Genomic DNA, 27,817 nt, shown 5'->3' on the forward strand with positions numbered 1-27,817 from the left:
ATATACAACGCAGACCTGCTATTGGATGAAAAATAAACACACAGTGCTTTCTGGGGTCAGATTTAAAAGGCCAAATTTCCTGCTGAGTCATGTTTCCTGCTGAGTCATGTTATATATATATATATATATATATATATATATATATATATATATATATATATATATATTATATAAACATATATATTTTATTATATAAACATGTATATTTTATTACATGTATACATGTATATTACATGTATTTATAAAGTATTTTTGGAGGTTTGTAAATATATGAATTTTCAACTTCTTCCTTTTTTCATTTGAATTTGTTTCCAGGAAAACTGGAAAAAGGTACAGCAATTAAGGAAACAATAAGTCAGAGTTTGTGGGTTTCATGGCATACCAATGGCAAAACAATTTCTTTGTCAATCTTTGAAGCGAGAAGCATCTGAACAGAGAGGCAATGATCTTCTCATGAAACAATAAAAACCTGAACCTACATAGTTTTTTTTTTTTTCAGGGCATTCTCTGCACTGTTTTTGCACAAGTCACCATCACTTCACTGGTATTCCCAAGGTGAAGTGATATGACTATTGTGATATGGTAATACCTTGTACGGAATGTTGTAAATATATATATATATATATAACAATGTGTGTATTCTGGAGCACGTAACAAAAGTAATTTCCCCCTGGGATCATCAAAGTATGTCTAAGTCTGAGTTCTTCCTGAGTTTTTAGGAGGCAGAGAAAACACCAGATGTGATGCAACAGTTCTGAGTCCGGCCAATATGTGGTTACATTTTCAGGTGATGCAGCGGTCCTCAGCTTGTTAACATCCTGCTCGGTTCCAGGCAGCCATGAAGCTGCAGCGGACCGATTTGTTGGTTGTTGCCACGTTCACCCATCTGCAGGTTAACGGAATAAAAATGACAGAGTGGAAGGTAATGGACCCCAGGTCAGCTGGTGACTGGACCCCCTGACCATCCATGTTCTGACCCTGAATACCTGCTACTGAAACTGGACGGCGCAGGGCTCCGCTGTCCCAACACCACCGATATGAAAATGAATGTGTCCCTCGGTCTATCAGTAACAATAGACAGTGAGATGAGCTGGAATCCAGGAGGCCTCCGAGAGCCTGACGATGAGTTTAATTTGGCAATATTTATATTGATGTGCTGATGTTTTGGGGTTGATGAATAGCTGTGAATAAGGCTGGTTGTGTCTCAGCAGAGTGTGTGGGAGGATGACTGAATGTTGATGGAACATGTTTTATGATTCTTAGCATTTTTTATGTTGTTTCTGTATGCGCCCCCCCCCACCCCCCCTCCTGTCTGGGAAGAAATTCTCCCCAGGAAGACAAATAAAGATTCTTGATTGACTGACTCATTCATGTTGTCAAGGACAGTTTTTGCCACTTTATTTGACCGTTTGCACGAGGTCTGAGGCTCAATTCCAGTTTCTTTGATGATTAAAGCTCAGTTGCTGCTCCATTTTTATCGGTCTGAGAAACAAAACCCCAGATCTCAAGTAAGAATATTTTACGGTGGTGTAGATTTTCCCTGAAAAATGTGCATCAAACAGGTGATGAACTACGGATTTCTACTTGCACACGAATTCAGAAAATTCCGTTTTAAAGAAGAAAAAAAAAAGTTAAGTGAAACAGACAGCTAGTTTGACTTTGTGTGCCTTTTAGGTCAGTGGCATCATAAGAGGAGACAAACATTTCTGAAGTGTCTAAGTTACGTTTTAGCCACAAAGGGCTCTATTTCACGAGTTTAACGCAGAGCCTGAATCCGACGACCCCTACTCACGATGGATGCTGCTGTGGATGTCAAAGCTGAAGATAAAGATAACTTTAGCTAATACTAATCTGTTTAAATTCATTTTTCACAAGTCTATCTCACTGGTTGCCATCTATAGTTGTGGTCTGCTTGTATCACCTTGTTTAGTTATGATTTATCATTACAGCAGCTTCTCTGTTTCTTTCTGCATGGGATTATTTCCCCTCCCTCATCCCTCTGTATGATGGTGAAGGAATAAGCTGTACGCCACGGGGATGATGGGGTTCGCCGGTAGAAAGAAGCTCACAAGTCAGCTTGCCCAGCAAATATTTTTCAAGGCAGGAGAATGGTAACAGTTCTGGAGAAAAACATACAATCGGTGCAAATTGAAAATTGTTCTTCATGGAACACATCGACCAGCACACGTAACTTTTTATAACAACTTTGTCTGTCCTGGTCCTCTTCACAAACCACTTCCATTAGGTTTTTTTTAGCCACCAGATTTTCCTGAAACCAGGGCTATGTCCGCGTCTTTGAAACAGGGGACCGGGTTCAGTACCTGTTGGGTCTGGGAGGGTATCTGGTGTAAAAACCTCTAAGTTTATGTGCAAGTTGTAATGACTTGCTGTGGGGACCCTGGAAAAGGGAGCAGCCGTAAGGACTCTCACACCACATTTTCCTGAAAGCCACGCGGCGTTCTCAAATATGACAGAAATGTTTGGCTGCAGCCGGACAGATTAAAAACAAGCTCCTTTGTAGGAAAAATAGCAATAATAACGTGAAGAAAAAGAAAACCAAGAAAAACAATAATGATGGACACACTCAGGCAGACCCGGCTGCAGAAACAAATTACGGGGGGGCATTCCATTTTTGTAGGGGGGCACACTTTAAAAAAAATAAAATAAATAAATAAAAAAAATAAATATATATATATATATATATATATGTATATATATATTTACTTCAGGCTGAACAGTGGCTCTGTGGCTCTGTGACTACTGTAATGAACAATAGTGTAGTCAGTGTTGCCAGATTAGGCAGGTTTCCAACCAATTGGGCTTTTGAACACATTGAGCTGGAACAAAAATAGCTTATAGGCAGATTGTAAAAAAATTGGGAAGCTTTTCACATTTGTTGGGCTTTTACAAAGAATTACTAACAAAATATATCAAAATAGTCGTTATTTATTTTTTAAATAAGTCGAATCTGTCGATCTGACATCATCAATGAATAATAGCTATAATGAATAATATTGATTGTTATAATAAAACAAGAAAAGAATAATGGTTAATCAAGTGTTTGGTCAGTGTAAACGCCCAGGAGGGGTTGAGTTCTACTGATCAACTTAAAAATATTTCATGACTGTGTGTAAGAGAAATATTTGATTGAGCTATACTGAGAGAAATTGATATTAAGGTAGATTTACAACTCATGTTGGGAAGCTATTTATAAGTGTTTTTTTTCCGGTTGATATATCATGATTGTTAAAGTGACCTTGTGTGTTATTTGGTTGTCTGACTGTACATTTTGTTCGGAGCCCGTATGCACAGTGTTTTTCTTTGCTTCAGCGCAGTTGTGTGCTAATGGCATGTTCTTATGTGTTTAATAGTTCTGTGCTTTTAACATGAGAGAGTTTGAGATTTGGGCTTGTTTTTTATTTTAAGTTGGGCAGGTTTTATGCTGGTTTGGGCTATAAACTAACAGTGAGATACAGCAACCTGTAGCGCTGTGTCTTGACTCAAAAAGTCATGAGCTCTGGTGTCAGGCTGAACACTGACTGAAGTAAAAATTCATACTAGCAGGGGTTCTATAATTACAGCAGCTGGGAGAACAAGGATCAGAACAAAGCAGAGTTCCCTTCTGCCTGCTAGTAACTCAAGTCTCTACAGTTTGGCAGTTTTTCCTGCTTGTTTCTGGCCACTCCAGCTGTGATTGGCTAGCATGTTGCCTTCAGTTGTTGATTTGATTGGTTAAATTGTATGATTGACACATCAAAGATATTACTAATAGGACGATGGCCACTCCGAGGTAACAAAAAAAAAAGATAGCTTGCAGTCCAGGGCGGGCACAGCTGGCTCACAGGGCGGGCACGGCCCCCCAATGCCCGCCCATGCCGCCGGGTCTGGTTAGGTATACATTCTTAAAGTTGCATTAAATGAGGCATATGTCTGTATGTGTTCATTTTTGATAGATTATTTTGGTGAATAAAATTATTAATTCATTCAAAACCAACGGGTCAGTCAAATTCTAAGTTCATATCTCAAACACATGAGTTCTCTATCTATCTGATAGACAGTACTCAAGCAACCCAACATCATGACCCTGTGAAAATGGGGTTTGTGCAGCAGAAAGAATAGTTCACACCACACGCAAAACAAACAAACATCTAGATTGTTTTGATCACACATTATCTGTACCTGTTTTTTTGTACTGGGTCAAGCATGGGTGGTTTTAGTCAGAGGCTGAGTGTGATTTCCGTCACTATGCAGCACTGTAGATTGTCGTGGAAGTTCAGGTTAACGGCTTTTCATGGTAATTTGCAGGCAACACCGAAAACTGCCATGAATTGTCAGAAATTTACATGGCAGTTGCCCTCCCCCCATGACCCCTCTCCTCAGTCAGTGTACTCATATTCAGGTCTGAGTCAAAACACTCCAGAACAATCCTAATTAAAGGATCACCGGGTGACAAGGAACATTTCCCCTCTGAGACGATAATAAAGTTCTACTGACTGACTGAGGCCTTTAGTAAATTCCCATGTCTGAGCTCAGATTATAATGAATGGACCATGTGAAATAGAGCTGATATACATGGGACAGATGTCGTCTTGGCAAACCATTTATTCCGTGCAATTGTTATTTAAAAAGTATTTAGAGCTAAAGCTCAAGTTAAGCCCTGCTAATAATAATAATTGTAACAGGGAAATCCTAGGCGAACTTTGTCAAAGACTACTACTAATAATAATAATCTATATTTAAAAATCTCTCTGTTTTATGCTTTGATTTTTGGCTGATAAAAAATGCGAGATTCGTAATTAACTAGTTGTAGTTTATCTTGTGATTTCACTTGTCTCCCCAGTGGTAAAGATGGGCAAATGGATAGAAAGACAGTTCTCTAGTATTTTCCTTTAACCAAGACAGCAAAACCAGTTTCTTTCACAACAAGGAAAAAAAAACTAATGTTAAAGATTTCTTAGCCAGTCAAACTAAAAATCTATTGAAACCTAATTATATATGTGGTCAACTGTATATTTTCTCCTTCTGTTACAATTTTTAATCAATACGTTTTTACTGTTAGCCGAAGAACTGGCGCTTCTCCATGGCCGTTAACTTGTTGCCAGGCAACAAGGCAGTGAGTTTGCAAAGCACTTTGGGTAATGTAGTGGTTCATAAAATGATCAAATTGGACACTTAAACTGTATAAAACCTGCATGGAAAAAATAAATAAAATGATGGGACTCTTGATAAAACGTTTTAAATATAAGTTTTTTTCTTTTTTAGCTTATATTCATCATATTTTGATTGGTCTTGTGTTTTCACCCCCAAGTGGTAAAGTCCACCCCCCCCCCCCCCCATCCAGCCTAATGGAACAGTCCACTTTAAGTCTTGGAGCGAACCTTCCGAACTTTTCTCATTTTGTCTTCCATCGAAGAGTAGTAGAAGTCAACACCACGACGAAAACATGGTAAGAGTAGTTTTAAAGGTTTAAGGAGAGTTTTAATGGAATGTAAGCTTGTAGAGTTATTTCAGGGAAGGTCAACCGTTGTTCATTGTGTCAAAAACGACAGTTTTAACTCCGCAGAAGCGTAGCGAAGAAGATTTTAGTCAACTAAACCGATTTTTCCTGAAATCTTTAGGCACAAAAATACTTATTCAAACTTTATTCAATAAATGATTGTCGTTAAGCTGCTCATTTGAGCTAAATTACGTTGCACTGCTCCCGAGTAAAAAGAGAACCATAAAAATCAATACAATATAAGATAATTGAAAGTATAGCGTATAATAAGGAGAAATTCTTGTCATTTTTAGATTTATCTGGGCTTTTTTTTCTGAAAACTGCTTTAATATCCACCGTTATTGCGGTTAGTAAGTCTTAACGCCTTTTTAAAACTGATCTAACGTCTCTTAACGGTTTCAGTTCCCGCCGTTGATCCAAACGGTAGCAAGGTCAGTCGCGTTATATCGGAGAACCCGTTTGAAAACCGCGGAACTCGGAGATTTTTCCTGACATCTTTAGGCACAAAAATACTTAATCAGACTTTATTCAATAAATTCTCGTCGTTCAGCTGCACATTAACGATGCACATTTGAGCTAAATTATGTTACACTGTTCCCAAGTAGAAAGAGAACCATAAATATCAACACAATATAAGATAATTGAAAATATAATAAGGAGAAAATTTCGTCATTTTTAGGTTTATCTGGGCTTTTTTCTGAAAACTCCTTTAATATTCACCGTTATTGCGGTTAGGCAGTCTTTGTGCCTTTTTTAAAACTGATCTAACGTCTCTTAACGGTTTTGGTTCCCGCCGTTGATCCAAACGGTTTCGAGGTGAGTCACGTGATCAGGGAACCCGTTTGAAAACCGCGGAACTCGGAGAACCCAAATGGATTTCCCTTTAAAGTTCTGCTGCTGCTTGATTAGCACCGGTTCCGTCTCCACTGATATCCATGTTCTGCCTAAGCAACAACTTTGGACCAGCGGACAGAACCGGCTGACTGAGCTGGGGGCGGGTTTATGGAGACCGTTGACCAATCAGAATGTGTTGAGCGCCATGATAGTCGAGCAAGTGGAGGAGGTAGAGAAAAGCTTAGTCGGGACCCCCCTAATGAAAATGATCATGGTTTTTATGTTATTTTATAATTTCAATTTCCCCACTGAGGAACAATAAATCATGATTTTATTCTAGAGAAAGAGGAAATGCAGCCAGGAGCCAATCAGGGTCATGTGTGGCTCCAGGTCATTTCAGGCTGAAATGTCCCAAAGTTAGCTGGCAGGGAAAGCACATTTCAGGTCATCTTTGCTAAGAAGTCATTTTTTTGTTGCGTTTTCTGTGCCACCAGCTTAAGAAATCCCCGTCATCTTCAGAAAATCTCATGAAAAATAGAAATTCTGCTGCAAATGAAAGAAAAAGAGGGTTTATTTCTGTCCCTTTTCTAGTAAAGACGAACAGCTCAACCTTTGTTGTCATGGAAACCCCATCATTAGCACACATTAGCTAATTGAAGTTTTTTGAACCATTTTTAGTTATTTTGCGATCATGGTTTTTAAAAAGCAGCTGAAAGCCGTTTTGTTCCACCAGGCTTGTAGGTTGTGGTTTTATTGAGCTTCTTTTTAACTTTGCCTCCTTCCTCCTCCAGCGTGAGTGCATCTCCGTCCACGTGGGCCAGGCCGGCGTCCAGATCGGGAACGCCTGCTGGGAACTCTACTGCCTTGAACACGGGATCCAGCCGGACGGCCAGATGCTGAGCGACGTGACCATCGGAGGAGGAGACGACTCGTTCAACACCTTCTTCAGTGAGACCGAGGCGGGGAAGCACGTCCCCAGAGCCGTCTTTGTGGACCTGGAGCCCACCATTATCGGTGAGTAGCATCTTTTTTGGCCTCAGTCGTAACCCAAGCCGATAAACTGTTGATTAAAACCAGCGTCTCTCCTCAGATGAAGTGCGCAGAGGCACCTACAGGCAGCTGTTCCACCCCGAGCAGCTGATCACCGGGAAGGAGGACGCCGCTTATAACTACGCCCGAGGACACTACACCATCGGGAAGGAGATGATTGACCCGGTTCTGGACAGGATCCGCAAAATGGTGGGTAGACGCGTGTGTGTGTGAGGACCATGTTAACTGGTTCTGGTGAGCGTGAGTTGAATAATGCAGCTGCCTCTGAAGTGGGCTGAGAAACGTTCTGAAGCCTCCATCTTGGTTGTGTGTCCTCAGGCGGACCAGTGCACCGGGCTTCAGGGCTTCCTGCTCTTCCACAGCTTTGGTGGAGGAACCGGCTCCGGTTTCACCTCCCTGCTGATGGAGCGCCTGTCCGTGGACTACGGCAAGAAGTCCAAGCTGGAGTTCGCCGTCTACCCGGCGCCTTAGGTGTCCACGGCGGTGGTGGAGCCCTACAACACCATCCTCACCACCCACACCACCCTGGAGCACTCGGACTGCGTCTTCATGGTGGACAACGAGGCCATCTTCGACATCTGCCGCAGGAACCTGGACATCGGCCGTCCCACCTACACCAACCTGAACAGGCTGATCAGCCAGATCGTGTCCTCCATCACCGCGTCTCTGCGCTTCGACGGCGCTCTGAACGTGGACCTGACTGAGTTCCAGACCAACCTGGTGCCGTACCCCCGGATCCACTTCCCCCTGGCCACCTACGCCCCGGTCATCTCCGCCGAGAAGGCGTACCACGAGCAGCTGACTGTGGCCGAGATCACCAACGCCTGCTTCGATCCGGCCAACCAGATGGTGAAGTGCGACCCTCGCCACGGCAAGTACATGGCGTGCTGCCTGCTGTACCGTGGCGACGTGGTGCCCAAAGACGTCAACGCCGCCATCGCCGCCATCAAGACCAAGCGCAGCATCCAGTTCGTGGACTGGTGTCCCACCGGCTTCAAGGTGGGCATCAACTACCAGCCTCCCACCGTGGTTCCTGGAGGAGATCTGGCCAAGGTGCAGAGGGCCGTGTGCATGCTCAGCAACACCACGGCCATCGCCGAGGCCTGGGCCCGGCTCAACCACAAGTTTGACCTCATGTACGCCAAGAGGGCCTTCGTCCACTGGTACGTGGGCGAGGGCATGGAGGAGGGGGAGTTCTCCGAGGCCCGCGAGGACATGGCCGCCCTGGAGAAGGACTACGAGGAGGTGGGGGTCGACTCCATCGAGGGAGATGATGGGGAGGGGGAGGAGTACTAGACGGGCCGGCCGCTCCAAAGCCTCCATGTTTTCATTTAAGTTGAAGCAAAAGTCACCAAAGTCTTTCTTTCTCTTCCTCTGAGCTTCATCTGCTCAGACGTGTTTTAAGAATTACTTTTATTAACGTTTTAAATAGTTTTAAGGCAAAAAAAGTTCTGGATTTTACCTCTTTATCTTCTTCTGAGCTTCATCTGCTCAGATGTGTTTTAAGAAAAAGTTTTATTTACCTTTTAAATTGTTTTAAGGCAAAAAAGTTCTGGATTTTACCTCTTTCTTGTTCTTCCTCTGAGCTTCATCTGCTCAGACGTGCTTTAAGAAAAAGTTTAACATTTTAAATAGTTTTAAGGCAAAAAAAGTTCTGGATTTTACCTCTTTATCTTCCTCTGAGTTCATCTGCTCAGATGTGTTTTAAGAAAAAGTTTTGTTTACCTTTTAAATTGTTTTAAGGCATAAAAGTTCTGGATTTTACCTCTTTCTTTCTCTTCCCCTGAGCTTCATCTGCTCAGACGTGTTTTAAGAATAAGTTCTATTAACGTTTTAAATAGTTTTAAGGATAACAAGTTCTGGATTTTACCTCTTTCTTTCTCTTCCTCTGAGCTTCATCTGCTCAGACGTGTTTTAAGAAAAAGTTTTATTTACATTTTAAATACTTTTAAGGCAAAAAAAAAAAGTTCTGGATTTTACCTCTAAATTCTTCCTGTGGCTCTTGAGCAAGGCAGCAGCAACAGTGCTGTAGAAATCTATTTCATGTTAATCTGTCCTCAAAGTCCTATGGAATAAAAGTAAAAAAAAAAATTAAGTCTCCTTTGTCGGTCTTTGTTGAAGTTTGTCCAACTGAAAGTCTCCTTTGAAGCAGCAGCGCTGTGTAACTTTTAGCCACCAGGGGGCGCTGGACCTGCAACTTGCTGCTCTATAAATAGAAAGTCTATGGAGCAGCAGCTTAAGAAGTCATGGAGTTATTTAGAAAGACGAGGCCTCGTTCTCCTTCTGGATTAAATCCTCCATCAGAACCAGAACTTGGTTCTAGGTTTGTCAAAACTATCCTGTTCCTGTACCACTTATAAAAACAACTAACCAGGACCTTCTAAACTTGTTTTGCACAGCAGTTTTTGGAGCTTTTAATATTGCATTTGGAAGTAAAAAGACAGTAAGTCAAAACTCTCGACTACATGATCCCAACTAACAATTTTCGGACTATAAGTCGATTTTTTTCTTCATAGTATGGCCGATCATGCGACTTGTATAAATAAATGTCTGATATCGCAAATATGTGCCAATTTTTAGTTTTTGGGTTTCACCTGGAAAATCTATTGTTATTTGCAAAATGATATTATTAAGTGGCTGGAATCAATTTTCAAATTTGTTACTGGTGTGGTTAAATCTGACTAGAAAATGGGGGACAAATATTCACAGGAGAACCTTACAATTCACTGAACTTTGTCAATAACTTTTTTATTTTTCTGTATTTCTTTTATGGTTTCAAAATGTAGTTTAAGTTTAAAGACATGTTGTTTATGTTAAACCATTGCTTTAGTTTTACAGAGGATTTACATATGATCCCTATTTACATTTGATCCCTATGCAAAAGGCCCGGTCAGGGGCGATGAAGTGGCTGGCGACAAGATCTGCGCGTTTAGAGCGGAGACGCGACTTTCGTTGGACTTAAAAAATCGGAACATTGTTGTCAAATTGCGTCACGGCAACCAATGAGGGACTGGCTGTCGATGTGACATACGGTGAAGGAGATTTTTTTCAAACCAAATATAAGACAGAAAAATTCATGTTGACGTAGGATGAAGTAAGGAATGCTCTTTAGAGGTTTGAGGGTGGCTATGAAAAAAGCTGTTTTTGTATAGCCCTTAAAAAGACTGTTAAATCATTCATCATTCGTCCAGAAGTGACCCGGCCAGTTGCCGCTCATGCGATCAGTTCGAGTTCTCTGTCTAGTATGTGTTTCAACCCATTCACAATGCAAATCCCGAGTTACACAAAACATTATTTGAGGAAATAACATTTTAAAGAATGATTTGCTCAGTAAAATCATTGACTTTAGGGATGCTCGATTTTATTAATGCAATTATACCCCTGGGTGGCTAGGGGTCGCTGTAGCGATCAGTCCCTAAAATCTGCTAATCCTAAAGTTAAACAAAATGTCTTTAAATCAACATTAATATCCCATATTAATGTAAATTTAAGTAATAACGCTCATAGCTCTATTGAACGATGGCAGAGCGAAACGAACAAACCTTATGCTTGAACAAGCTGAAGTTGAATAACCGGAAACCGGGACTCCCATCCCCTTGGAGAGCAGTCTTGGGTTAAGGGTCTTGCTCAGGGACCGAGTGGCTGTGGGAGTTGAACTCAGAACCTCCAGGAACCAAGCGCAATGCTCTAATCACACGGTGGTGAGAACGCCAAATCCTAACCACTAGACCATTAGGGGTGATTTTATGCTTTGAAAAACGTTTCAACATATTTTGTTTAAATTTCAACACTATATAGGCACAATGTTTAGAAATTAATAAGAAAACCAATGACACTCATAGCCAGGATTTGGGCTTTTTTGCAATGTATTGTTTGATGGACAGTAGGCCTTTGGAACGGTCTGTTCATCAACTGACTGAAATTCCTTAGGGTCTGCAGCTGCTTAGAATGCCTCCTGAAGTGTATGTACTTAGCAATGGTTTTATTTTGAAGAGCCTATCTGTGTTAGCTGGGCGGTAAGCTCAGAAACTCCGGGAACCAAGCGTGCAATGCTCTAACCCCTAGGCCACCACCCCCTTTAAAAACACATATTCCCTGACCAGGAATCGAACCCGGGCCGCGGCGGTGAAAACGCCGAATCCTAACCACTAGACCACCAGGGATGATGCTTTCAAAAACGTTTCAACAGATTTTGTCCAAATTTCAACACTATATAGGCACAATGTTTAGAACTGAATAAGAAAACCAATGACACTCATAGCCAAAATTTTTTAACCTGAATGAAAAAATCATCTCCAATGGGACAAACATCACTGTGGCTCTCCACAGTTCTATAAGAATGTAGGACAGTAAGGCCTTGATGAGTAGAATGCTGCAGAAGAAGTTATCAAAAAAACACCTTATGATTTTTGTGTTTTATATCATCACAAAGACGCATGACCACATCTCCAGCTGTCTCCCACTTCACTGATGCGACCACTACTTGCAAAGCCTTGCTACACTTAAAATCTGTTCATATAGCCTGAGGTTCCTGCCCTCACCCACACTTTCACTCCCCAGGGTTTGGGCTTTTTTATTGGAATGTATTGTTTGATGGACAGTAGGCCTTTGGACCGGTCTGCTCATCAACTGACTGTAATTCCTTAGGGTCTGCAGCTGCCTTGAATGCCTCCTGAAGTGTATGTACTTAGCAATGGTTTTATTTTGAAGAGCCTATCTGTGTTTGCTGGGCGGTAAGCCAAGTTATCCACAAAGTGCAGGTATCTTAGGATTTGCTCATATCTGTTTACAGACATGGAATTTGCAATTATTCCAAGTCGTAGGCCATCCTCACTTGACCAGTACATTTGTGCCCCTTGCCTACCGAATGTACCCCATGATCAAGTTGATCCCTAAAAAAATCTGCATTTTCTTCCTCTGTCACTGCCTGATTTCCTTTCAGCACGTCCACTTCATTGGACACATGGTTAATCGTAATTTTCTACATATTGGACAAAAAAGTCTTATATTTGAAACTGATAATATCCTTCTTTAGATGTTACTGTAAATCATCATATTTTTTTTTTTTTTTACCTGTTGGGCGCTTCTATCACAGAAGGATTGAGACGATATGCCAGCAGTGGTCGACATGGTTGACTGTTTGTTGGCCATCTTGGATTCAGAAGAAATTTACTTGCAGCTACAATGACTGACCACTGAACTGACCTCAATGGAGTGTGGCAGCAGAGAGCATTATAGACACTAATATGCAGTTTAACATAGAAACCAATAAATTAAATAGATATTTACTTTTTAGTAGTTGTCCACTAGTGACTGCTATGCAACAGAGCGTTAATGTCAGCAAACACAGAAGATAAGCCTTGCCATTTTTTTCCCTATATTGATTCAAAGATATCCATATCAGATATCCATATATGTGTAACAGATATGAAACAACCTGTCACTTGTGTAACCGAATCCTTACTGGCCAGAGCCTCCTGTCTAGGATGTGCTCCCGTGTCCTGCCTTCTCTGTGACGACCCTGATGGTGGTCCAGTTCCTGTTAAAAGGAAAAAAGACCGGGTTATTATTATCATCATCCCCCTTCACTTACCTCCTAATGTGGATTCCTCCAGCCTGTGGACTTCTGTGGTATGCCTAAACCCAACCTTCCATCCCAGCAGGTCTTACTTTGACCCCTTATCTGTTGCCCCTACCCAAGGGCCTTTCCCTAACCTTAACCTCCTAGGAGGTATGTGCCTAAACCTAACTCCCTAGGGGGCACTTGCCTTAACCTAACTTCCTAGGGACTATATGCCTAAACCTAACTTCCTAGGGGCTACATGCCTAAACTCAACCTAGGAATCCTTGGCCAAACCCAATTTCACCGGTTTAAGGCCTCATCCTGAACCCTGTTGATCCAGCCCATCCTTGGATTTTTAGAATAAATAAATAAATAAATAAATAATAGATAAATAAATTAATTAATACACAATTGAATAAATACTATACATTTGAATAAATAAATAAATAAATAAATAAATAAATAAATAAATAAATAAATAAATAAATACTGTACAAATACATATACAAATTAAAAAAAATATATACACTATTAAAGAAAAAATGTGCATCACTAAAGCAAAAAATGATGTAAGGGCCACTCACAGCCTATTCTGTATTATATACACTTGTAAATATTGTAAATTCTGTAAATACTGTACATAGTCCATCATTTCCGACGTTATCACGGATGTTTACGACTGTGTTTTCGACATCTTGGTGCAATGGACGGCACCAACACGACTTGTTGTTGTAGTCCCTGAAATGGTCACTAGATGGCAGCAGCAGTGGTCAAGCAGAACCAGCTGTCCGGACTGTAGTGGTCACTGCGCAGGCCAGCAAATTGTATCTTTTTCTGACTGAGTTTGGAGGCTGGTGTGGCCGGAAGCTTTTGTGCCAGTCTGTGCACGTCTCCCAAACGAAATTTGGGTAGATTGGTGAGGGACTGTGTGAAATCCCTATGTAAAAACACTGCTCGCGGAGAAAGCGGAAGTAAAGATACCCTGCTTCACCGCAGAACGGAAGTTGCATGACGTCACTGTGAAAAGGGTCTATAGTGGACTGTTTATTGTAACGGCTACTGATTTCAAAAAATGTTCAAAACATGCTGCTATATAAAGCCGATTTTGTATTTCTGTCAGTTGAGACAGCAAGCAGCCTGATGAAGGTCCATTCCGGACCGAAACGTTGCTTCATGTTTGCTGTCTTGTTAGCTTGCTATTAAAAGGCCATAAGGCCAAAAAAAGAAGCTGAGTCAGTTTTTTATTTTTATTACTTATATAGCAGTCTTGTACAGTCAGCCTGGATAAATAAATAGCTTATTTAATGAGTTCGGGATGGCTTGGGAGCGTTACCCGGACCCAGATGAGGGATGGATCACTGTCCAGCACCGCCGGGGTAGACAGCGCCGATGGCAGCCGGCGGACCGTGAACGCCCCGCCCGCAGGGACACACGGAACAACCGGGTCCATCCTCCGCAGCACTGGAGGCGGAGCTACGCTTCCGTGACCCGGGGCCATCCCGCAAGCCGCAGCAGAAGCTCCCGGCCACCGCGGAACCGCTATCAGCCGCACCGGCAGCCCCGCCCACGCTCCCGCAGCCGGGACTGGAACGCAGCACCGCGGAGGAGGCGTTACCAGCAGCAGCAGCGGCGACAGCAACAGCGGAACCGGTACGTGCCCCGGGGACAGAATTACGGCCAGAACCGTAACCATTACCAGCAGTCTGTGGACCCGAACTTTAGCGAAAAGGTCCGAGTCCTCCACAGACTGCTGAAGGCGACACACCATCTTAATAATGTGTCGCGGGATGACCGTGATCCGCCTGCCATCCAGCGGATCATGTTTAGCCTGGCATCCACCATCAAGCCGGCTCATCCCACCTCAAAGACGCTCGATTTAATCGAGGGGAACGCCAGGAACTGGGCGTTCAACACGGTCACCATCTTGAGGGACCATTACACGGAGGTCCGTGCGGCGGAGAAGCGCACGCTCCTGGGCCTCGGAGGTGACCTCCTGGCGCCGCTAGAGGTGGCGGTCAGATGGGCGCAGCGGAACCTGGGCAGGAGGTTCAACCTGCAGACGGCTGATGAGGTCCAGCTGTTCCTGGTTGAGGAGGAGCAGCGGGCGGCTTCTCCTTCGTCCTCCTCGCGGTCGCCAGCCGCTTCCCCCGCCGCCAGAGCCGCCCCATCACCGCCTCCCTCCTCTTCCTCCTCCTCCTCTTCCTCCTCTCCCTCCGGCACGTCTCCAGCACACCGGACGGAACGGCAGCACCAGGATGTGGACGGGGAGGAGAACCAGGGCGGATCACCGCGCCACCCACAGCCTCCACCGCGCTCACCATCTCCTCCACCTCCCGGTCCCGTGACAACCACCCCAGCGGCCATGACGACGCCTCCTCACACCGGCTGGACCCCGCCGCCAGCAGCGATCGACGAGGGGAGCAACGGAGGGACAGCACCCCCTCCTCTTCCTCAGCGCCAGCAGCGATCCTGCAGCTCATGCAGGAGGGCCTGCCCTGCTCCGGGGACGCCGCAGACGGCTCCTCCTCTTCCTCCTCTTCCTCCTGGGACGATCATCAAATTTTTTCTACCACATTAAACATTTTATTTGGAAATCAAGCTTCCAGAGTCTGGAAGAACAGTGGACAGACACAATAGGTACTGTGTTTGAGGTGACCCAGGAAACCTCTGCTCAGCTGGCTCATGCCCTATGGTGATGTCACCAGAAGTATGCGTGAGAAAAAACCTTGTTTATGAAGGCCAGATTTGATCTTTATCTCGTATTAACCACAAATAACAACAAAAAGAAAAAAAAAATAGATCCAGAGGTGACAATCTATATGTAAAGTGTCTTTGATTGCTCAAAAAGAAAACCCTGGCCAGCAGTTTGGACCCTCGGGTGTTGGCTCTCGCTGTGGTCGCCTTGATTTTGAAACCCTTCCCGGACTCTCTCAGGTAAACTTTCTGGGGATTTACATTGGAGACAGGCCTCAAATCTTCCTAGGGGATATTTATAGCCCTCCTCTGGATTTCAGCTTTCGCTGCTCTGCATCAAGACGATTGTGTGCTGCTTCAGTAAGGCGCTCTGCATGGCTGTGGGTAGGCAGCAGACTTCTATTGTTTTATCTTCTCGCCCAGGTATGCTTTTATTCTAATGACAGCGTGTCTGAGAACAGTATGCAGAATGAAGGAGCTGTTGGCAGTCAGTTTCCAGATGGTTTAATGGATTAAAATCGGTTGGACTATTTCGGCCTTTTGTATCTTGATCCGTATTTCAGCCCAAAACATGACAGAGTGCCTTTGCTGTTTTACAGCTGGCTGTTGAAGCTCACCGATCTGTCCAGGACAACTATGCCCAAATATTTTACATTTGGAAACAAATCCCGAGTTTCGGTCCAGTTTTCCGTCTGATGTGATAAATTCCAGATTCTTCCATCATTTCCATAACAGCGTCTTTTAAAATGACATTTCTTTCCTGGTTGGTCCTTTTTTTTCCCCTTTCTAACGGACCTAAAAATCAGAGCTAATTATTCATTTTTCATTTACTTGAACTCTGTGTTTTAATCTTCCTGATGTTTCGATGGCTGTCTGCTTTTTGGAGGATAATGTTGTTGGTGCTTGTCAAACTTGAGGCATTTCTGTGGCATTTCTCCCCGGATTGAGCTGGAGAAACTAGCTGTTGCTTTGTGACAGGCTGCTATCAACTCGATGCTGAACCAAACGCACATACAAAAAACGAAAACAAAGAAAAACAGTTTTGCTTTGTTGTCCGTTTGCTATCTGTGGAGACAAAACCCATCCCTGTCTGGATTATAAAGCTGTATTGTGTTTAAATGATTCATATGTCAGTGTTAAGTGGTGTACGAACAGGGAAAACGACTTTGGCATTTGTAAAGGCATGAAAATAAGTCAAATGCAGCCCTTGTCTGATAATAATAAACTGAATTGAAATGCATGAAGAAGGAAAAAACTTAAAGACTGTCAGAAATCCAAAAAAGCTGTAGATTATTTTGAGACAAACGTCAGACTCCCTGGAAGCAGAGAGGGCCTTGAATGATTGTGGTCCAGAGGGAGGGGTTCTGCACAAGCAGAACCTTCCAGATCATTTCCCTCCATGCTGAATTCATTGCCCTTCTTGTTTTGGATGCCAGCAGCATTTACAAATGTATTATTATTATTATTATTATTTGCACTTGAAAAACCTGGGCATTATGTCTCATAATTTTGCATCTTTTCTATGATTTTTCTAATGCTGTGTGTTTTATTTTCCCTGCTTGCTTTTATATTTTATGGCGTTACAACCAACAGGCTTTATTATTTTTTTATGTGTTAGACCAGCAAAGAGGGTTTGCATAACTGTGTGTTCGGGACTAAAAGCATAAAAATACCGTACTATCCAAGGCAGTGATATTTAATATCCAATAACAATCTTATCCAATATGCAGATCTTCCTGTATATTGTGCTTATAGATACTTAGTAAACAATAAAAAGCTGTTCTGTGAAGCTCTCAGAGGTTTAGTAGCAAACATTAGTGAAAAAACCGCACCATGAAGACCGAGGACCAAAGCAGAGAGTTGTGGAGGAGTTTAAAACTGTTAAGGTAGAAAACACCACATCCCCGTTCAATCCCTCATCTGAAACCACAAATATTACTGCATACAAACGTAGGCATGTAGCCGCCTAAATCGCCATGCAGAACCTGAGAAGCAGCCAATAGGTCCATGGAAACTTTAGAGGAGCTGCGGAGATCCAGAGCTCAGGTGGGAGAATCTGTTCCTCATGCATGCCCCAAATCTGGTCTTTATGGAACAGCGGCAAAAAAGAAAGCCTTAGCTGAGAGAAGGTAACATTAAGTGCTGTTTGCAGGTTGCCAGAGGCCATGCAGAGGACACGGCAAACACGTAGAGAAGGTGCCGTGGTCAGGGCAGAACGAAATGGAACTGTTTGAGCCTACATGCAAAGCCCCATTTTCGGCAAAAAACTAACAGTGCACCTTGAAAATGTTTCATCCCCACGGTGGGGTAGGTAGGGAAGCTTTTATTCAGCGGGATGGAGCTGGAAACAGGACAACCGCGGAGGAAAACCTGTTAGAGGCTGCAGACGACTCTAGACTGGGTTGTGGGTTCTCCTTCCAGCAACACAGCGGCCCTAAACCAAACAGCCAGAGCTACAATGGGAGGGGTCAGAGCAACGCCTTTGCATGTGTTAGTATGGCCCAGTGAAAGGCAAGACCTGAATCCAACTGAGAATCAGCAGCAAGACTTGAAAGCTGATGTTCATAGATCCATCCAGTCTGACTGAACTAGGACTGCTTTGCAACAAATATGGAACCTTTTATCCTCCAGATGTTTCAAAGCTGGAGGACATAAACTCCAAAAGGCTTGCAATTTTCCTCACAGTGAGAGGGGTTTCTACAGAAGGGGAGTTGAAACAAATGAAGGCCACACTTTTACAGCATATTTTATTAACATTAAATTATTTTGTCGCTGCTTAATCAGTTTTGCTGTTTTTACTTGGAAAGTCATCAGTTATTTACCATCTGCACCAGGTTCCCTTTAAATTTTCCAAAAGAATGCTCGTCCTTCAATGGAGTTGTTACAATAGGATATGATTACTTTGAAAACTAATGTACAAACATAATTTTTTATTTATTTTTTTACACTTGATAAGGCGAATATGCAAAAAACTGAAACATACAGGCCCAGTGGGAGGATGGTGGTCATGCTTTAAAGCTTTTTCATGTCTGTGATGTCTTGCTTTCTTTTAAATGAGTCCAAAAAAATCTCTCGGAGAAAAAATGAAGTAGGCGAGTCTCCTGCAGTGTCAGTCAGGGTAATTGAAGGCTTTTGACAACGTGAGCTCTTTAAAAAGAAGTGTGGCATTAAACGCAGCACAAAAAAAAAAAAAAAAAAAAAATCATAAGATGTCTCTCTGTTGGTAATTGGTCCATTTGTAGCCAATAGATTAATCATACATTCGGTTCAGCCAAAGCTGTCAGATAATAACATCCTGATGGTGCGCTGAGGGCTGTTACGGTGCATATTCTCTGCGCACCTGTAGCTAATTTCCTGTGATGATGGCTGACACTGAGGGGGGTCTCGGTGCCCATTTGCAAGTCTATTTCCGCTGCGTGCTGCCTATATTGGAGCCCCTCAGATGTGTTTTTACATTGATTTAATTCGCTGTTTTAATAAGATCGGACTTTCATAAAACCACAACTGTCTCATTCTCATCACCCAGACACTTTAGTCAGTAACATTAGTCTGATCTGGCTGTATTTTATTAACACACACAAGCTTTTGCTGCCTATTTACAACAATCATATTGAGATCTTTTTTTGGTCAATACTGCTGCTACTGGCATCTTTTGCTTCGTCGGCTTTCTACAAACGCACTTATAGAAAAGAACATTCACAGATCAAGATAGAAAGCGACTGGCGACACAATCAGCTCAGTAACACCAAAAGCACAAGAATACAGATGACCGTGCTGCGCTTTTACGCACGAGTGTACTAAATATTACGCATGTATATATATATTTGGCCAGTAATGTATTCATTATTTTATAATTTAACGCAACACATTCATGTAGCTAAGAACGAGTTATAGAAACGAGCGAAGCCATCTAAGACAACAAGCGTGATTGATGGGTTCCGATCTGAGCTTTACAGTCGTGCGCATCCAGTGCGCCCTGGTTACAGTTTGCCAAATGCGTTACGCGCGTCATTTAATCTCTCCCGGAGGCTTTAAAATCGCTATCTCCTGCGGACCAGATCCCGCAGTTTGTCCCTAAACTCCTTCCTCATGAGGCAATAAATGATCGGGTTCAGGCAGCTGTTGGTGTGCGCCAGGCACACGGTGAGCGGGAACACGTACGTGTGGACTATGTAGTAAGCGCTGTCCCACGGAGCAAAGTTCAGTTTTACCAGGACGCTCCACAGGGTGATGGCGTGGTTCGGCATCCAGCAGAAGAAGAAGGACAGCATGACGATGGTGATGGACCTGGTCACCTGGGACCTCCGTTTGGGGTTGCTGGTCTTCATGCTCCGCTTGCGGATGAAGCGCAGCAGCATGAAGTAGCTGATTGACACGATGGACATGGGTAAAACAAAGCCCACAACTATTTTCTGGATGTGGTAAACCGCTAACCAGTACTGTCCGCCCGGGAACCGCAGCAGGCACAGTTTCTCTCCCGTCACGTTGCTCACGGTTGAGAAAATCGACGTCGGCGCGGTGGCCAGAGTTGCCAGAGTCCAAATGACCGCGCAGACCCATTTGGCAGAGCACGACCTCTGCACGGTTCGGTTCTTCAGAGCCGAGGCCAGCGACCAGTAGCGGGTCACGCTCATGGCGGTGAGGAAGAAGACGCTGGCGTACATGTTCATGACGGTGACCGACAGAATGATCTTGCACATCGCGTCTCCGAACGGCCAGCTGAAGTCCAGAGCGGTGTCCACGGCCCAGAAGGGCAGGGTGAGCACGAACTGCAGGTCCGTCACCGCCAGGTTGAGCACAAAGAAGTTCACCCTGGACTTCCTGCGCTCCTGCCTGACCCTGATGAAGAAGAGGACCAGCAGGTTGCCAACCAGACCCGCGGCGCACACCACCGAGTAGACGAGGCAGATGAGGAATCTGAGGACCGGACTCCCGTCTGCCGTCACGTCGATGTCCTCCAGGTTGCTGAAGAGGTCCACCCTCAGTGACCTGTTCAGATAAACGCTCTCGTTGGCTTCGCTCATGCTTTCAGCATTTGGACTTTCATTTAATTTAAACGCCTGGACATTTATTCCCAAACAGAGCTGGACCTTGGAGCGCTGCCATCCCAACTTCTCGTCTCCTCCTGGAGACGCACAATCTTTTAAGTTGACAGCCTCCAGCTCCTGGTGACAGGGCTGCTCCACCCTCCGCCTCTCTCTCATTCAGATCATGGGTGGAGTTGGATGTTCATTGGCGAGCAGGACGCATAGTGCAGCCACGGGGCTTGCGCGCAAAAGAGCGCGAGTGCTTCTTCCCCCAAAAGAATAAATAATTAATAAATGATCTTATTCAGATCTAATAATTAACGTTGAATTGTTAGATGTCGCATCTCCGAAGCCGGTAAAACGCAGATTGGATGCGTAACTGAGTTCCCCTCAAAATGCAATGAAAGTTGATCACAAATAACTCAATGCTGCCACCAAGTGGCCAACTAAGACTTTTACAGACTCATCCCTATACTCCAGATTATTCAGTCCTTTACACTCAAACTAATAATTCACTAAGAATGGCAGGGATTTTACAACGCGTAGGCTTACAAATTGAAATTTGCAAATAAATAAATGAAATACAATAAAAAAAGAGACAAGAAGGAAGGACAAGATGAAAAGAAAGGAGCAACGAGGAAGGAAAAGACATAGGAAAAAGATGATGTACAAAAAAGGAAGGACAAAAAAGAAGAAACAATATAAGGATGGAGTGAAGGGCTGTCACAAGAAAGGAAGAACAACGTTTAGACCCGGGGTCATCAACCTTTTAGAAACAGAGCTACTTCATATTTTTACGCAGGGCTACCTGTACTGACCTCCGAGCTAGAAGAGTCCAAGCTCACCTTAACTTTACATAATCTGAATATGTTTTTAATGCTTTTATCACTTTTAAATCTATGTAAATACAAGTATGATTAAAAACTGAATAAAACTATTTTAAATGCAGCTCACTGGAGGGTTGTGCTATTTATCTGAGCAGGCTTGAGGGCACCACATGTGGCCCTTGGGGGCTACCTGCTTGGTTTAGACAGTGGAATGGAAAATATTTCATTTCCCCCCCACTTCTCAAGATCTTCAACACACTGAAACCAGACTTTTTTTCCCCCCAGATTGTGCAGCAGCCCTGCACAGCACAGCAGGAGGCAGCAGAAATAAATTGAAACACAGAGATGTAGCAGAATGCATTTTATTACATCTACTTTTCTACATAAACAAGTAACATTCAATAAGTAAACAATTTCTTCCAATGCAGGTAATAAATATTTTTTTTTCACTTGGTATATTTGTACAAACTGACATGGGTCTACTGTACACCGTCTTCTCCTCTCTTTCTCTCTCTCTCTCTCCACGAAAAGCCTTTTTTTTGTTTGCTTTTTTTTTTTTTTTCTTAAACAAGTTTTATTTTCCCTCAGACCGGAGCTGTGAAACTTGTTAATAAGGCAGTGAGTGCAGATGCCGACTCAAGTCCGTCTGAACAGATCCTTTCTGCTGTGTGAGACTCTTATTGGCCACAGTCGTCTTTTTTTTTTTTTTTTTTCCTTTTTACAGCTTTCATTTTCTAAAAAATATATAAATTATTTTATTCCTTTCGCTCTGTAGAGACACACACACTCACACACACATGCACACAAACAGGAAACACACGAGCGGATGTGGAGCAGCTCCCCGTTCGGATCTGGACGTTCAGCACATACAGAATATAAACACTTTTCCCTTTTAGTTAAGGTGAGGATGATCGAAGAGCGGAGCTGCTTTTCCAGACCGAACTGCTGAAGAGGCTAAAAAACAAAAAAACAAAAGTCCACCTTGATGATGATGGCTCGTCCCCTTTAGCGTAGGCATATCACTGAAAGCACGGAGCAGGAGGTTACGGCCTCGCCCAGGTTCCCCAAACACGGGGGGGTTCAGCCTGGGAGCAAAGAGAGCAGCAGAAATCTGGTAACGCTTTACGATAAAGGCACAAGCTGTTAACGAGTGTGAATGAAGAGCTGACATCAGCGATTAATGATCCACCCGGCATGATCCTGCGGCTCCAGGAGCAGCTGCCCGCAGGATCTCTGCTTTGCTTTCCAGGCCAGTGAAGCTGCTTTTCAAATGTTTTATTTAGGAGCAAAGTCGCTGTTCTAGCTTCATCATCAGGATACATTTAATATGGTCAAACGGAGAGAGAACGGGATGATGGAGAGGGACGTTTTCAAACAGCAGTTCAGCTCGACTGCAAACAGCTATTTAGGTCACGTTTAAAAGCAGGCGAGAGCTTTTTCAACCCTCTCGATATATTTTTCATTATTGCTGAGCGGAGGACAGACGAGGCCCGAGTCAGCGGAGGGCGCCAGATGGTGAAACGAGGTTACCGGACACAGCAGATAATCTGGTCCATGTTCACTGACAGGTGGTACGAGGTTCTCACAGGATGTTAACCCTGGATAAAATACCAGTTTTCACAATATTTTGACCGATATTAACTATATATTAACTAGTTGCTGTAATTTAAAAACAGGAAAGCAACACATTTTCCTACTTTTCCTGAAAATATAGCCAATATCTGTGATTACAATTATCTCCAGCATACATTAATTGCTATTTTGATTTGCTCTATACATTTTTTTTCAATCGAACTACTAATTTGATGCATTTAAGAAAAAACAACAACTAACCAATTTCTCTGCCTTTTTTGGATCACAAGTGTTAAATTAGTTGTTTGATACATTTATAAAAATTAGTTTAAATATAGATTTGTATTATTTCTTTAATATTATTAGAACACAATTTTGCCTCCCTCCTCCCTCTCCCCCCTCAACACATTAAGCTTTTTTACACGGATTGTGTTAAATATATTTAAAAATATCTGTATCCTAGATGGAAAATTATCCTTACTTCTAGAGGCATGGTAGTGCTTTATCTTTGTGCTGCTTTTTGAAAGTTGACTTTTCTGAAGTATCAATAATTATCATCATCATTTCCTGTAACTGCTGCAAAGAAAACAACTTTGTGTGGCATAAAAACTAGAAGGTGCGTGCAAACATCTTGGACTCCTGGAAAGAACTGGAACAGGCCACCTGTAATGCCCAGAACCTCCACTAGGGGGTAGGAAATAAATACAGCGATCAATCCAGCATCTTTTTGAGAAACAAATACTAACCTCTTTAAAGAGGAGGCATCCTAGAAATGTTTTATAAAAAGGATGTATTTAGCATTATATGGTTAAGCAAAAACATTGAATATCAGATAAATTTAGAGATACTTTTGAAGTGCTTGTGCACAGCATATTATACCTCTCTGACATTATTCTTTATAGAGTTGCAAGTATAACTTGATACTGATAACCAGTATAACCTTTACTCCAGACTTTTTGAATTGAGAAAGCTTCCTGGAGAGGAAGAGAAACGTCTTCAACTAAGAAAAACAAGTCAAGTTGCTTTGTTTCTTAACTTTTTTTGGAATAACCTGATAATAATAATAATAATGGGTTAAACAAGCCCGCAGTCTTCTGCTTTAGAGAGATCCTGCTTGTATTTTGCCGCTGCAGTTTCAGAACAGCATTAATATAGAAAAAGCAATAGGTGGCGCTAGAGGGGGGTAGACGGCCAGACGGTGTGGCTTGTGTTACTCTAGGCTTCCTCTCTGTCCTTTCTAATCATCAGGGACTATATCTGCTGGGTTTCTGGTCCTGCATCTCTCAGAAAGGCAGCATCCATGGCTGCACTCCTTTCAACATGTCTGCATTCCACAACACAAAAAAAAAACGACTCATTCAAAGAAATAATTAATCACGCACGGATTAATTAAGCATTCGCTTTGTGCCCTCATTTAAAAGGATTACCAGAGTCTGCTACCAAAAAACACGCACAGTGGCATTTCCCCCTCTGGAGAATCACCACAACAACGTTCTGAGTAGTCTTGCTGCTGGCAAATAATTATTCAACGCATATTAAATAAAATCCTTTCACAACCGGCTCCCACATGACAGTGACTCACACTCTCTTTCAGCCACTGAGCAATTAGTAAAAAATACAACACAGCGACACGAGGGTAAAAAAAAATAAATAAAATACTGCACAACACAGGAAATACGCTAAAAGGTAAAATTGTTCCAGCAGATGACGCAGTCGTTCAGAGACGCAGGAGCTGGTTCCCATGAGAAGAACGGGGAATGGAGCTGCAGACGGCATGTGGAGGGGGGGGGGGGGGTCACCACGTGTCACATCCCGGCCGGTTCTCGAGGAACGGGACGGCAGACGTGAGGGGAAGGGGAAGGGAGCTGCTGCTGTCAGAGTCCGTTATCTCCTGATGGCTGGGGTAATTAGGCACTGGCTGTCTCCGGCGCCTGGAAGCAGGACGTCAGAGAGACGCTCATGACAGCAGACAGCGGGAACCTTTAAGGGCGGCGGGACGGGAGGGCCGTCATATCTGTGGAGCTCTCCGACAAAGCTTTGATCAAGACCAACGAAGGTGTGTGTAGTTTTAGAAAAACGTACATTCATGAACCGACCGTGAGCGAAGCGCTTCGCTCCGACACACTTTCCTCAGACAGGCCACGCCTTTTTTTTCTTTTTTTTAATTAAAAACTATCCGATTCTCTGCAGAGCCTGCGTCGCTTTCCCTTTTCAAGACTTCTCCACCTATTGAGTTATCCAAGCTCCCGTAGACGGGTAAGAACATCAGCTATAAGTCCGAATGTCTGACGTGGAAGTTGAGGGTGAAGAGTTTAAGACGTAACTTTAAAGTTGTGTCAGACGCACGCACACGAGCAGGCACTGGTTTAAGCTTGGCCACGCGCTGCGGGGCGCCTGTGTCTTTAAAAGGCCTGACGCTGCTACGACAGCTTAATCGCTTAAAGTCCTTTTTAACAGTCAGCGGAGACGCGGAGCAACACGACCAACCCGGAGAAACGGACCCAAAACACTGGCACACACATTCCTCAGCACTCACATCACTTTCATTAGTACCTACTTTTTGGCATTGTGCAAAAAAAAAAAAAAAAATACAACCTCTTCCAGCTATAAGTCTAAATTGGCAAGTATAAATAGCTTCAACAGTTTAAATGCTGTACGCCGGCAGGTTCTTTACAAGAAGTGGAATTGAAAAAAAAAAAAAATAGAATTACAGGAAAGGGAGGATTTCTGCTTCACACTCCCCCACCGCATCAACCTGAAAGTGAAAGGGAATGCATATTTCACTGTTTAAATAGCATACATAACTTAAACGAATATTAAAACTACTACAAGATGATTCAACTGTAAATTCAGCTTCATTAGAGAAGAAACACACAACCGATCTGAACGTGAGCTCCAGGGGTAAAAGAGGAACGTGGAGGGAACTTAGCTGTGGGGGGGACGCGGGTGGGAATTTAAAAAGAGGAGAAAAAGGACGCCAACGATAACATGGCAGCAGCTGTTTGTTTCAGCTTTTCTGTGAGGAAAGAAGAGTCGCTCCAGTCCTTCACCTGGAAACGGCGACACAAGCGGCTCACCGCGCTGAAAGTGTTCCCACCATACAAAAGTAAAAGAGGAAAATAGATTTTGTTCTCTGTACACGGCGCCGCGCCTCGTTTTAGTAAAAACAACACAATAAAGAACCTTCCGACCTCGCGTCAGAGCTCAGGCAGCATCTCTGCAGTCTGTGCCACGTTGGTACCAGTAAAGAACAGATGTGGTCCAAACGCCGGACTGATTTCTTATCTGAGGTCAGTAACATCTGTCCACATCTGTCCCCGATAAGTGATGTTACCCCCTCAGATATCTAGTGCTCCTCTCCAAAGCAGTTTCCACAGCGCGCCTCCAGAGACGGACTGTTCGATGACGTGGGGCCGGTCTAATCTCTGGATCAAAACGTTACCCGGCAGTCGGCGCGGGGTCGGGCTGAGCTGCTGCGCTCAAGCTCGGCCCAGAGTCTCTAGCACCCTAACGGGGGGTCAGTCCAGCGATATGACGTCAGGTATGCCGCCGTAGATGGCTGCCACCGCTGCTTCGGCGCTGCTCCGACTGGCCGCCACGCCGGGGTGTGCGTGTGAGGGGTGCGAGGCTGCGTGCGAGGACGAGTGGCTGGAGAGAGTGTCTCGGAGGCTGCTGGATGAGACCAAGCTGCCGGCGACCGTGCTGCTCACCCCGTTGGTGGGCGCCGTCAGCGAGGGGGCTGAGGGGGTGCCCGACTGGTCCAGGAACAGCTGGGAGGCGGACGAGGAGGTGCTGTAGGGCAGGAAGCGGTTGAGAAGGAGCTCGTGGTCGTCTGAGGCCGAGGCAGCTGCCGCCGCGGCCATCACCATGCTGTAATGCTGCGGGGTGGAGGGAGGGGGGGGGACAAGGGAGGGCTGTTAGTGGGACGGTTCCTGAAAGGCTGACTGAGACGGAAATCCCATTTTCTGTTACGGGATTTCAGCCGGACCCTCAGCCCTCAACACCACGTCACAACTGGTTTTGTTTAAAAGGAGACTAGCAGCTAATAAATGACTATAAGCCGCTCCGGAGTACAAGTCGCACCAGCCATAAAATGCATAATAAAGAAGGAAAAAAACAGATATAAGTCGCACTGGAGTATAAGTCGCATTTTTGGGGGAAATTTATTTGATAATATACAACATCAAGAACAGACATGTCATCTTGAAAGGCTATTTTAAATAAAAATAGAACGGAGGCAACAAAAGGCTGAATAATTGTACGGTTAGCTTACGCTACATGACACAACTGAGAACTTGCCTGGTATGCTAACATAACATATTAAAAGCTATTCAGATAACTATAGCATAAATAACATGCGAAGAAATAAACCAAAGCGCCCGTGTCACTCCAAATAACTAAAATCCAGTGAAATCTTCATCCTCGGTGTCACGTTCTAATAACTCCGTTAACTCCGGAGGTAGAAGCTGCGGCACTTCCGCTTCTACGTCGCTTACGTCTGAGTCAACACAGGCCTAGAGCGCCCTCTGGCGGTTTGGTGTGAAAATAACAGGTGTAATGATATACCGGTAAAAATGTGTAATAATTTCACACATAAGTCGCTCCAGAGTATAAGTCGCACCCCTGGCCAAACTATAAAAAAAACTGCAACTTATAGTCCGGAAAATATGGTACTACTACTAGTATACTACTACTACTACTACTACCACCAATAACACTACTACTACTACTACTACTACTAATAATAATAATA

General features: G+C 43.6%; 2 protein-coding genes, 1 non-coding gene and 1 pseudogene across 3 annotated transcripts in view; 1 reads left to right on the plus strand and 3 right to left on the minus strand.

The window, feature by feature from the left end:
- Window positions 1-5,424: 5,424 nt before the first annotated feature.
- On the plus strand, window positions 5,425-8,910 carry LOC118562927 (annotated as a pseudogene).
- A 2,562-nt stretch (window positions 8,911-11,472) lies between these two features.
- trnae-uuc lies at window positions 11,473-11,544 on the minus strand. Its single transcript has one exon. It is a non-coding gene; the product is annotated as a tRNA-Glu (tRNA).
- A 6,352-nt stretch (window positions 11,545-17,896) lies between these two features.
- Window positions 17,897-21,499, minus strand: LOC105936353 (relaxin-3 receptor 1). The gene has a single exon (XM_036136199.1). It carries the CDS (start codon window positions 20,840-20,842, stop codon window positions 19,679-19,681), a length of 1,164 nt encoding a protein of 387 aa, XP_035992092.1. The 5' UTR covers window positions 20,843-21,499; the 3' UTR covers window positions 17,897-19,678.
- A 339-nt stretch (window positions 21,500-21,838) lies between these two features.
- LOC105936352 (E3 SUMO-protein ligase PIAS1) overlaps window positions 21,839-27,817 on the minus strand; it is an 80,515-nt gene continuing 74,536 nt past the window's right edge. Inside the window, exon 13 of the mRNA XM_036136198.1 lies at window positions 21,839-26,942. Within this exon, the coding sequence (XP_035992091.1) occupies window positions 26,583-26,942 (360 nt within the window). The 3' untranslated portion in view covers window positions 21,839-26,582. The remainder of the gene's footprint in view (window positions 26,943-27,817) is intronic.

Source organism: Fundulus heteroclitus, chromosome 4 (assembly GCF_011125445.2).
Source record: "Fundulus heteroclitus isolate FHET01 chromosome 4, MU-UCD_Fhet_4.1, whole genome shotgun sequence".
Classification (NCBI taxonomy): domain Eukaryota; kingdom Metazoa; phylum Chordata; class Actinopteri; order Cyprinodontiformes; family Fundulidae; genus Fundulus; species Fundulus heteroclitus.

What these genes read in the sequence shown, in the direction of transcription:
- LOC105936353 (XM_036136199.1), bottom strand. Translation starts at nt 20,842, where the DNA reads ATGAGAGAGAGGCGGAGGGTGGAGCAGCCCTGTCACCAGGAGCTGGAG.